The sequence below is a fragment of the Oncorhynchus tshawytscha genome, linkage group LG14 (assembly GCF_018296145.1).
Source record: "Oncorhynchus tshawytscha isolate Ot180627B linkage group LG14, Otsh_v2.0, whole genome shotgun sequence".
Taxonomy (NCBI): Eukaryota; Metazoa; Chordata; class Actinopteri; order Salmoniformes; family Salmonidae; genus Oncorhynchus; species Oncorhynchus tshawytscha.
In genome coordinates this window covers 57,767,089-57,780,203 of record NC_056442.1, presented here as the reverse complement: position 1 = coordinate 57,780,203, position 13,115 = coordinate 57,767,089, and the positions used below count along the sequence as shown (strand labels likewise).

Here is a 13,115-nt window from a genome sequence, read left to right as displayed (position 1 = left end):
GTACTCTAATGTACTTTACTGTACTCTACTCTACTGTAGTGTACTCTAATGTACTCTACTGTACTCTACTGTAGTGTACTGTACTCTACTGTACTGTACTCTACTGTACTCTACTGTAGTGTACTGTACTCTAATGTACTCTACTGTACTCTACTGTACTGTACTCTACTGTACTGTGCTCTACTGTAGTCTACTCTACTGTACTGTACTCTACTGTAGTCTACTCTACTGTACTCTAATGTAGTCTACTGTACTGTGCTCTACTGTACTGTACTCTACTGTACTGTATCGTACTGTACTGTACTCTACTGTACTCTACTCTACTGTAGTGTACTGTGCTGTACTCTACTGTACTTTACTGTACTCTACTGTACTGTACTCTATCTACTGCACTGTACTCTACTGTAGTGTATTGTACTGTAGTGTACTGTACTCTAATGTACTCTACTGTACTGTACTCTACTGTACTCTAATGTACTGTACTCTACTGCGCTTTACTCTATCTACTGTACTGTACTCTACTGTACTCTACTGCAGTGTACTCTACTGTAGTGTACTGTACTCTAATGTACTCTACTGTACTGTACTCTACTGTACTCTAATGTACTGTACTCTACTGCGCTTTACTCTATCTACTGTACTGTACTCTACTGTACTCTACTGCAGTGTACTCTACTGTAGTGTACTGTATTCTAATGTACTCTACTCTACTGTACTGTACTCTACTATACTGTACTGTACTGCACTCTACTGTACTGTACTGTACACTATAATACTGTACTATACTATACTGCACAGTACTGTACTCTACTATACTGTTCTCTTCTATACTGTACTGTACTCTATTGTACTCTAATGTACTCTGTTTTACTGTACTCTACTCTAATGTACTCTAGGGTACTCTGTTTTACTGTACTCTACTTTACTGTACTCTACTGTAATCTAGGGTACTCTGTTTTACTGTACTCTACTCTACTGTACTCTACTGTACTCTGTTTTACTGTACTCTATTCTACTGTACTCAACTGTACTCTAGGGTACTCTATTTTACTGTACTCTAGGGTACTCTGTTTTACTGTACTGTACTCAACTGTACTCTAGGGTACTCTATTTTACTGTACTCTAGGGTACTCTGTTTTACTGTACTGTACTCTACTGTACTCTAGGGTACTCTGTTTTACTGTACTCTACTCTACTGTACTCTACTGTACTCCAGGGTACTGTTTTCTACTGTACTCTACTGTACTGTAGTCTACTCTACTGTACTGTAGTCTACTGTACTGTAGTCTACTCTACTGTACTCTACTGTAGTCTACTCTACTTTACTGTACTATACTGTACTCTATTGTACTGTGCTCTATTGAATGGTACTTGGCTGTAGAGGGGTGTTATTAATGTATTGATGCTAAGCTCAGCTTATCTCTGGGTGGATTCAGCTAAAAACAGACCCTGGTTATGATACTGTCCTCATCAACGCTCCTCTATAGGACACTGAAGTACTGTGTTAGGCCAGGCACAGGCAAAGAGGGTAAACACTATACAGGTACAGCATACAGTATGTATGTAGTATTGTTTAGGTGGTATAGTATTCAGTATGTGTGTGGTATTGTATGGTATACAATATGAATGTAGTAATGTATAGGTGGTATAGTATACAGTATGTACATAGTATTATATAGTATACAATATGTATGTAGTATTTTATAGGTGGTATAGTATTCAGTATGTGTGTAGTATTGTATGGTATACAATATGAATGTAGTAATGTATAGGTGGTATAGTATACAGTATGTACGTAGTATTATATAGTATACAGTATGTATGTAGTATTTTATAGGTGGTATAGTATTCAGTATGCGTGTAGTATTGTGTAGTATACAATATGAATGTAGTAATGTATAGGTGGTATAGTATACAGTATGAACATAGTATTATATAGTATACAGTATGTATGTAGTATTTTATAGGTGGTATAGTATACAGTATGTATGTAGTATTATATAGGTGGTATAGTATTCAGTATATATGTAGTATTGTATGATATACAATATGAATGTAGTATTGTATAGGTGGTTTAGTATACAGTATGTATGTAGTAGTGTATAGTATACAGTATGTATGTAGTATTGTAAAGATGGTTAAGTATACAGTAGGTATGTAGTATTGTATAGCTGATACAGTATACAGTAGGTATGTAGTATTGTATAGGTGATACAGTATACAGTAGGTACGTAGTATTGTATAGGTGATACAGTAGACATGTAGTATTGTATAGGTGATACAGTATACAGTAGGTATGTAGTATTGTATAGGTGATACAGTATACAGTATGTGTGTAATATTGTATAGGTGATACAGTAGGTATGTAGTATTGTATAGGTTATACAGTATACAGTAGGTATGTAGTATTGTATAGGTGATACAGTAGGTATGTAGTATTGTATAGGTGATACAGTAGTTATGTAGTATTGTATAGGTGATACAGTAGTTATGTAGTATTGTATAGGTGATACAGTGTACAGTAGGTATGTAGTATTGTATAGGTGATACAGTATACAGTAGGTACGTAGTATTGTATAGGTGATACAGTAGATATGTAGTATTGTATAGGTGATACAGTATACAGTAGGTATGTAGTATTGTATAGGTGATACAGTATACAGTAGGTATGTAGTATTGTATAGGTGATACAGTATACAGTAGGTATGTAGTATTGTATAGGTGATACAGTAGGCATGTAGTATTGTATAGGTGATACAGTAGTTATGTAGTATTGTATAGGAGATACAGTATACAGTAGGTATGTAGTATTGTATAGATGATACAGTATACAGTAGGTATGTAGTATTGTATAGATGATACAGTATACAGTAGGTATGTAGTGTTGTATAGGTGATACAGTATACAGTAGGTATGTAGTATTGTATAGGTGATACAGTATACAGTATGTGTGTAATATTGTATAGGTGATACAGTAGGTATGTAGTATTGTATAGGTTATACAGTATACAGTAGGTATGTAGTATTGTATAGGTGATACAGTAGGTATGTAGTATTGTATAGGTGATACAGTAGTTATGTAGTATTGTATAGGTGATACAGTAGTTATGTAGTATTGTATAGGTGATACAGTGTACAGTAGGTATGTAGTATTGTATAGGTGATACAGTATACAGTAGGTACGTAGTATTGTATAGGTGATACAGTAGATATGTAGTATTGTATAGGTGATACAGTATACAGTAGGTATGTAGTATTGTATAGGTGATACAGTATACAGTAGGTATGTAGTATTGTATAGGTGATACAGTATACAGTAGGTATGTAGTATTGTATAGGTGATACAGTAGGCATGTAGTATTGTATAGGTGATACAGTAGTTATGTAGTATTGTATAGGAGATACAGTATACAGTAGGTATGTAGTATTGTATAGATGATACAGTATACAGTAGGTATGTAGTATTGTATAGATGATACAGTATACAGTAGGTATGTAGTGTTGTATAGGTGATACAGTATACAGTAGGTATGTAGTATTGTATAGGTGATACAGTAGGTATGTAGTATTGTATAGGTGATACAGTATACAGTAGGTATGTAGTATTGTATAGGTGATATAGTAGGTATGTAGTATTGTATAGGTGATACAGTAGGTATGTAGTATTGTATAGGTGATACAGTAGGTATGTAGTATTGTATAGGTGATACAGTATACAGTAGGTATGTACTATTTTATAGGTGATACAGTAGGTATGTAGTATTGTATAGGTGATACAGTAGACAGTAGGTACGTAGCATTGTATAGGTGATACAGTAGGTATGTAGTATTGTATAGGTGATACAGTATACAGTAGGTACGTAGTATTGTATAGGTGATACAGTATACAGTAGGTACGTAGTATTGTATAGGTGATACAGTATACAGTAGGTACGTAGTATTGTATAGGTGATACAGTATACAGTAGGTATGTAGTATTGTATAGATGATACAGTATACAGTAGGTATGCAGTATTGTATAGATGATACAGTATACAGTAGGTATGTAGTATTGTATAGATGATACAGTATACAGTAGGTATGTAGTGTTGTATAGGTGATACAGTATACAGTAGGTATGTAGTATTGTATAGGTGATACAGTATACAGTAGGTATGTACTATTGTATAGGTGATACAGTAGGTATGTAGTATTGTATAGGTGATACAGTAGACAGTAGGTACGTAGTATTGTATAGGTGATACAGTATACAGTAGGTACGTAGTATTGTATAGGTGATACAGTAAACAGTAGGTACGTAGTATTGTATAGGTGATACAGTATACAGTAGGTACGTAGTATTGTATAGATGATACAGTATACAGTAGGTATGTAGTATTGTATAGATGATACAGTATACAGTATGTATGTAGTATTGTATAGATGATACAGTATACAGTATGTAGTATTGTATAGATGATACAGTATACAGTATGTATGTAGTATTGTATAGATGATACAGTATACAGTAGGTAAGTATTATTGTATAGGTGATACAGTAGGTACGTAGTATTGTATAGGTGATACAGTATACAGTAGGTACGTAGTATTGTATAGGTGAGACAGTATACTGTATGCAGTATGTTGGACTTGGACTGTTTCTATCAATAGATGAGTATGTGTTGGGGCAGGCTTGCTTCCATCTCTGGTGTCAGAGAAAAACAGGCAAGTTGACAGGGAGACTCTATCCATCTAGCTATACATATCCTGAGGTCAGTTACATGTAAGGACATGTAGAGAAACGCCCATCTTCCACTGCTCTAGGATCAGGTAGGTAGGATCTAGGATCAGGTATGGAGAGACAGAGGGACTCACATGTGGCCTCAGTGGTCCTGCGGCTGTATGTACGTCGTGCTCTGTACCTCACCACCAGCTCTCCACTCTCCATCATGGGCTCAAACACTTCCCTGTTAACACACACACACACACACACAAACGTATATGCACGCATGCACACACACACACACACACAAACACACACACACACACACACACACACACACACACACACACACAAACACACACACACACACACGTATACACACACACAAACGTATACACACACACACAAACGTATACACACACACACACACACACACACACACACACACACACACACACACACACACACACACACACACACACACACACACACACACACATAGAAACATAAATCAGTTGTCACACCTGTAGTCAGATGGACAAACACAGCTGAAGAAGTACATTTCTGTATTATGAAGGAATCTGAGTCTGACCAAAACAGATTGGTTCCAGAGTCTCTAAATGGGTTCTAGAATCTCCAGTGTGGTTTTAGAGTCTCCAAATTGGTTTAGAGTCTCCAGATCAGTTATAGAGTCTCCAAGTGGGTTCTAGAGTCTCCAAAACGGTTCTAGCCTCTCCAAATGTGTTATAGAATCTTCAAATGGGTTCTAGAGTCTCCAGATGGGTTCTAGAGTCTCCAGATGGGGTATAGACTCTCCAGATGGGTTACAGACTCTCCAGATGGGTTATAGACTCTCCAGATGGGTTATAGACTCTCCAGGTGGGTTATAGACTCTCCAGATGGGTTATAGACTCTCCAGATGGGTTATAGACTCTCCAGATGGGTTACATAGACACTCCAGATGGGTTATAGACTCTCCAGAGGGGTTATAGACTCTCCAGATGGGTTATAGACTCTCCAGATGGGTTATAGACTCTCCAGACATCTGGGCCAGATGCACAAACACAGATGTAGGTTCTCTAATATGTCAGATCCAGTTTTATAACAGTCGTTCACAGGGTTAGAATGCACGCTGACACAAGAGATAAACCAGATGGTTTTTTAGCTCTCCAGATGACATTTATAGACTCTCCAGATGGGTTACAGACTCACAGATGGGTTACAGACTCTCCAGATGGGTTATAGACTCTCCAGATGGGTTACATAGACACTCCAGATGGGAGACTAGACTCTCCAGATGGGTTATAGACTCTCCAGATGGGTTATAGCTCGGCAACAGATGGGACAACATACCACCACTCCAGATGGGTTAAGAGGGATCTCCAGAGGGGGGGATAGACTGGTTCCTTGATGGGAGAAGGACAGAGTTTCAGATGGGTTATAGACTCTCCAGGTGGGTTATAGACTCTCCAGATGGGTCTGTAGACTCTATGTGTGTCTGTTTGTGTGTGTCTGTTTGTGTGTGTGTGTCTGTGTGTTATGTCTGCAGATGTGTGTTGTTGTGAATGTGATGGGTTATAGACTCTCCAGTGGGTTATGAATCTCCAGATGTGTTATAGACTCTCCAGATGGGGGTTATAGACTCTCAATGGGGTTATAGCAGAGGTAGTTTACTATGGGGGTTATAGAGATACCAGGGTGTATAGTAGAGACAGGGTGTATAGTAGAGACCAGGGTGTTATAGAGACCAGATGGGTTATAGACTCTCCAGGGGGTTATAGTAGACACACAGGGTCTATAGTAGATACACAGGGTGTATAGTAGAGACCAGGGTGTATAGTTTAATATGTTATAGAATACCAGTTTATAGAGACCAGGGTGTATAGTAGAGACCTGGTGTATAGTAGAGACCCATGACATTGTCTTAGAGATACCAGGGTGTATAGTAGATACCAGGTGTATAGTAGAGACCCAGGGGTACATGTAGACATACAGATACCAGGGTGTACACACACACACAGGGTGTACACACACACCACACACACACACACACACACATAGTAGACACACACATACACTCCGCCTGGGGTTATAGAGTCTACTCACCCAAAGCGTGTCTAGTAGAGACCAGGGTGTATTGGCCATAGTACACTGCCATTAGGACTGCTAGCGCCAGGGTGTAACAGATCGACCATGACAAGATACCACCAGTATAGTTTAGAGCGGCTGGTAAGAGGGATCTGGGGGAGGGTAGGAGACCAGGGGGATAGTCATGTGGTTCCAGGGTGATAGGACAGAGTTTCTAGGGAGAAGTAGTGCTAGGGTGTATAGTAGAGGCAGGGTGTATAGTAGAGACCAGGGTGTCTGTTTATGTGTGTCTGTTTAGTGACCAGGTTGTAGTGATCTGTGTATGTAGGTGTGGGTGTCTGACCAGGGTGTATAGTAGATACCAGGGTGTGTTTAATATGGGGTTGTTGTAGTGTGTTGGAGGAATGTGTTTGTGTGTATGTGTGTGTGTGTGGGGTGTTGTGTGAATGCACTTGTGTGTCAGTGAGGGGTGTATAGCAGAGACCAGGGTGTGTAGTTTACTATGGGGGTTATAGTAGATACCAGGGTGTATAGTAGAGACAGGGTGTATAGTAGAGACCAGGGTGTATAGTTTACTATGGGGGTTATAGTAGAGACCAGGGTGTATAGTAGATACCAGGGTGTATAGTAGAGACCAGGGTGTATAGTAGAGACCAGGGTGTATAGTTTACTATGGGGGTTTAGTAGATACCAGGGTGTATAGTAGAGACCAGGGTGTATAGTAGAGACCAGGGTGTATAGTAGAGACCAGGGTGTATAGTTTACCATGGGGGTTATAGTAGAGACCAGGGTGTATAGTAGAGACCAGGGTGTATAGTTTACTAGTTATAGTAGAGACCAGGGTGTATAGTAGATACCAGGGTGTATAGTAGATACTATGGGGGTGTATAGTAGATACCAGGGTGTATAGTAGAGACCAGGGTGTATAGTTTACTATGGGGGTTATAGTAGAGACCAGGGTGTATAGTAGATACCAGGGTGTATAGTAGAGACCAGGGTGTATAGTAGAGACCAGGGTGTATAGTTTACTATGGGGTTATAGTAGAGACCAGGGTGTATAGTAGAGACCAGGTGTATAGTTTACTATGGGGGTTATAGTAGATACCAGGGTGTATAGTAGAGACCAGGGTGTATAGTAGAGACCAGGGTGTATAGTTTACTATGGGGGTTATAGTAGAGACCAGGGTGTATAGTAGAGACCAGGGTGTATAGTAGAGACCAGGGTGTATAGTAGAGACCAGGGTGTATAGTAGATACCAGGGTGTATAGTAGAGACCAGGTTTACTATGGGGGTGTATAGTAGATACCAGGGTGTATAGTTTACTATGGGGTTATAGTAGAGACCAGGGTGTATAGTAGAGACCAGGGTGTATAGTAGAGACCAGGGTGTATAGTTTACTAGACCAGGGTTATAGTAGAGACCAGGGTGTATAGTAGAGACCAGGGTGTATAGTAGATACCAGGGTGTATAGTAGAGACCAGGGTGTATAGTAGAGACCAGGGTGTATAGTAGAGACCAGGGTGTATAGTAGAGACCAGGGTGTATAGTTTACTATGGGGTTATAGTAGAGACCAGGGTGTATAGTAGAGACCAGGGTGTATAGTTTATTTGGTTTATTTTGTGTTATTTACTAGTAGAGACCAGGGTGTTTAGTAGAGACCAGGGTTATATAGTTGACAACAGGGTGTACTTTTAGTAGAGACCAATGTATAGTACTATGGGGGTTATAGTAGAGACCAGGGTTATAGTAGAGACCAGGGTGTACCCGTTAGGGGTTATAGAGATACCAGGGTTTAGTAGAGACCAGGGTGTATAGTTTATTTGATTTATTTTGTGTTAACTCCCTGGTCATCCCTGCCTCTCTGTTTTATTTTACTGTTTATATTTTTGACAACATTTACTTTTATTTCATCTGGAGGATTCACTAAAGAAACATCCCTGTCATTTTTACTGCCATACATTTTCCCTGACACCTAAAAGTAGTTACATTTTGAATCCTTAGCAGGCCTTAAAATGGTCCAATTTGCACTTATCAGAGAACTTCCCTGGTCATCCCTGCTGTCTCTGATCTGGAGGACTCACTGAACAGAGAACATCCCTGGTCATCCCTACTGTCTCTGATCTGGAGGACTCACTAAACAGAGAACATCCCTGGTCATCCCTACTGCCTCTGATCTGGAGGACTCACTAAACAGAGAACATCCCTGGTCATCCCTACTGCCTCTGATCTGGAGGACTCACTAAACAGAGAACATCCCTGGTCATCCCTACTGCCTCTGATCTGGAGGACTCACTAAACAGAGAACATCCCTGGTCCATCCCTACTGCCTCTGATCTGACAGACTCACTAAACAGAGAACATCCCTGGTCATCCCTACTGCCTCTGATCTGGAGGACTCACAAAACAGAGAACATCCCTGGTCATCCCTACTGCCTCTGATCTGGAGGACTCACTAAACAGAGAACATCCCTGGTCATCCCTGCTGCCTCTGATCTGGAGGACTCACTAAACAGAGAACATCCCTGGTCATCCCTACTGCCTCTGATATGGTGGACTCACTAAACAGGGAACATCCCTGGTCATCCCCACTGCCTCTGATCTGGAGGACTCACTAAACAGAGAACATCCCTGGTCATCCCTACTGCCTCTGATCTGGAGGACTCACTAAACAGAGAACATCCCTGGTCATCCCTACTGCCTCTGATCTGGAGGACTCACTAAACAGAGAACATCCCTGGTCATCCCTGCTGCCTCTGATCTGGAGGACTCACTAAACAGAGAACATCCCTGGTCATCCCTACTGCCTCTGATCTGGAGGACTCACTAAACAGAGAACATCCCTGGTCATCCCTGCTGCCTCTGATCTGGAGGACTCACTAAACAGAGAACATCCCTGGTCATCCCTACTGCCTCTGATCTGGAGGACTCACTAAACAGAGAACATCCCTGGTCATCCCTACTGCCTCTGATCTGGAGGACTCACTAAACAGAGAACATCCCTGGTCATCCCTACTGCCTCTGATCTGGAGGACTCACTAAACAGAGAACATCCCTGGTCATCCCTGCTGCCTCTGATCTGGAGGACTCACTAAACAGAGAACATCCCTGGTCATCCCTACTGCCTCTGATCTGGAGGACTCACTAAACAGAGTATCCCTGGTCATCCCTACTGCCTCTGATCTGGAGGACTCACTAAACAGAGAACATCCCTGGTCATCCCTACTCCCTCTGATCTGACAGACTCACTAAACAGAGAATATCCCTGGACATCCCTACTCCCTCTGATCTGACAGACTCACTAAACAGAGAACATCCCTGGTCATCCCTACTGCCTCTGATCTGGAGGACTCACTAAACAGAGAACATCCCTGGTCATCCCTACTGCCTCTGATCTGGAGGACTCACTAAACAGAGAACATCCCTGGTCATCCCTACTGCCTCTAATCTGGAGGACTCAGTGAACAGAGAACATCCCTGGTCATCCCTACTGCCTCTAATCTGGAGGACTCAGTGAACAGAGAACATCCCTGGTCATCCCTACTGCCTCTAATCTGGAGGACTCACAAAACAGAGAACATCCCTGGTCATCCCTACTGCCTCTGATCTGGAGGACTCACTGAACAGAGAACATCCCTGGTCATCCCTACTGCCTCTGATCTGGAGGACTCAGTGAACAGAGAACATCCCTGGTCATCCCTACTGCCTCTGATCTGGAGGACTCACTAAACAGAGAACATCCCTGGTCATCCCTGCTGCCTCTGATCTGGAGGACTCACTAAACAGAGAACATCCCTGGTCATCCCTACTGCCTCTGATATGGTGGACTCACTAAACAGAGAACATCCCTGGTCATCTCTACTGCCTCTGATCTGGAGGACTCACTAAACAGAGAACATCCCTGGTCATCCCTACTGCCTCTGATCTGGAGGACTCACAAAACAGAGAACATCCCTGGTCATCCCTACTGCCTCTGATCTGGAGGACTCACTAAACAGAGAACATCCCTGGTCATCCCTGCTGCCTCTGATCTGGAGGACTCACTAAACAGAGAACATCCCTGGTCATCCCTGCTGCCTCTGATCTGGAGGACTCACTAAACAGAGAACATCCCTGGTCATCCCTGCTGCCTCTGATCTGGAGGACTCACTAAACAGAGAACATCCCTGGTCGTCCCTACTGCCTCTGATCTGGAGGACTCACTAAACAGAGAACATCCCTGGTCATCCCTACTGCCTCTGATCTGGAGGACTCACTAAACAGAGAACATCCCTGGTCATCCCTACTGCCTCTGATCTGGAGGACTCACTAAACAGAGAACATCCCTGGTCATCCCTACTGCCTCTGATCTGGAGGACTCACTAAACAGAGAACATCCCTGGTCATCCCTACTGCCTCTGATCTGGAGGACTCACTAAACAGAGAACATCCCTGGTCATCCCTACTGCCTCTGATCTGGAGGACTCACTAAACAGAGAACATCCCTGGTCATCCCTACTGCCTCTGATCTGGAGGACTCACTAAACAGAGAACATCCCTGGTCATCCCTACTGCCTCTGATCTGGAGGACTCACTAAACAGAGAACATCCCTGGTCATCCCTACTGCCTCTGATCTGGAGGACTCACTAAACAGAGAACATCCCTGGTCATCCCTACTGCCTCTGATCTGGAGGACTCACAAAACAGAGAACATCCCTGGTCATCCCTGCTGCCTGATCTGGAGGACTCACTAAACAGAGAACATCCCTGGTCATCCCTCAACCATCTCCCTCTTCCTCTCTCATTCTCCTTGTTGCGTAGTCCAGGGTGTATAGTAGTCTGGTTCTATTACCAGAGATACTCCCGGTTCTGTTACTGCTTCTAAATATGAATGACACGCCTCTCCCCCCCTCCTCTCCTCTCCTCTCCCCCTCCTCCCGTTTCCCCCTCCTCTCCTCTCCCCCCTCCTCTCCTCTCTCCCCTCCTCTCCTCTCCCCCTCCTCCCATCTCCCCCTCCTCTCCTCTCCCCCTCCTCCCCTCTCCCCCTCCTCTCCTCTCTCCCCTCCTCTCCTCTCCCCCTCCTCCCATCTCCCCCTCCTCTCCTCTCCCCCTCCTCCCCTTTCCCCCTCCTCCCATCTCCCCCCCTCTCCTCTCCTCTCTCCCCTCCTCCCATCTCCCCCTCCTCTCCTCTCCCCCTCCTCTCCTCTCCTCTCCCCCTCCTCCCATCTCCCCCTCCTCTTCCCCCTCCTCCCCTCTCCCCCTCCTCTCCTCTCCCCCTCCTCTCCTCTCCCTTCTCCTCCCATCTCCCCCTTCTCTCCTCTCCATTCCCCTCCTCCCTTCTCCATCCCCCTCCTCCCTTCTCCATCTCCCTCCTCCCCTCTCCATCCCCCTCCTCCCCTCTCCCTCTCCTCCCCTCTCCCACCTCCTCTCTCCTCCCCCTCCTCCCTCTTCATCCCCCTCCTCCCCTCTACTCCGCCTTCCTTCTCAATTTAGTTTATACTTCTCCTTTCTCTCTTGCTTCCCTTTTCTTAGGAGAAGGAAAAGTATGAGGTTCATGGGAGACCACAGTCTCAGAGAAACAGAAGGAGAAGGACAACTATGTGGTCAGAAAAACTCGATGACACTATTAGTAGACTGCGTGTCTTTAGTGTGTGTAGTGTGTGTAGTTTGTAGTGTATAGTGTGTGTGTGTAGTGTTTGGTGTGTGTGTAGTGTTTAGTGTGTGTGTGTAGTGTGTGTAGTGTAGTGTGTGTAGTGTAGTGTGTAGTGTAGTGTGTGCAGTGTGTAGTGTAGTGTGTAGTGTAGTGTGTGCAGTGTGTAGTGTAGTGTGTAGTGTAGTGTGTAGTGTAGTGTGTGCAGTGTGTAGTGTAGTGTGTAGTGTAGTGTGCAGTGTGTAGTGTAGTGTGTAGTGTAGTGTGTGCAGTGTGTAGTGTAGTGTGTAGTGTAGTGTGTGCAGTGTGTAGTGTAGTGTGTAGTGTAGTGTGCAGTGTGTAGTGTGTGCAGTGTGTAGTGTAGTGTGTGCAGTGTGTAGTGTAGTGTGTAGTGTGTAGTGCAGTGTGTAGTGTAGTGTGTGCAGTGTGTAGTGTAGTGTGTGCAGTGTGTAGTGTGTAGTGTAGTGTGTAGTGTAGTGTGTGCAGTGTGTAGTGTAGTGTGTAGTGTAGTGTGTGCAGTGTGTAGTGCAGTGTGTAGTGAAGTGTGTAGTGTAGTGTGTAGTGTAGTGTGCAGTGTGTAGTGTAGTGTAGTGTGTAGTGTAGTGTGTAGTGTGTAGTGTAGTGTGTAGTGTAGTGTGTAGTGTAGTGTGTAGTGTAGTGTAGTGTGTAGTGTAGTGTAGTGTAGTGTGTGTAGTG

At 43.2% G+C, this 13,115-nt stretch overlaps 1 protein-coding gene across 1 annotated transcript in view; it reads right to left on the bottom strand.

Annotated features, from left to right (window-relative positions):
• Positions 1-13,115, bottom strand: part of LOC112264001 (tyrosine-protein kinase receptor UFO-like) — a 35,480-nt gene that overhangs the window by 17,161 nt on the left and 5,204 nt on the right. The window contains exons 3-5 of the mRNA XM_042296581.1: positions 8,098-8,113; positions 6,809-6,819; positions 4,855-4,946 (exon numbers count right to left, since the gene is read on the bottom strand). Coding sequence (XP_042152515.1) covers positions 4,855-4,946; positions 6,809-6,819; positions 8,098-8,113 — 119 coding nt within the window. The remainder of the gene's footprint in view (positions 1-4,854; positions 4,947-6,808; positions 6,820-8,097; positions 8,114-13,115) is intronic.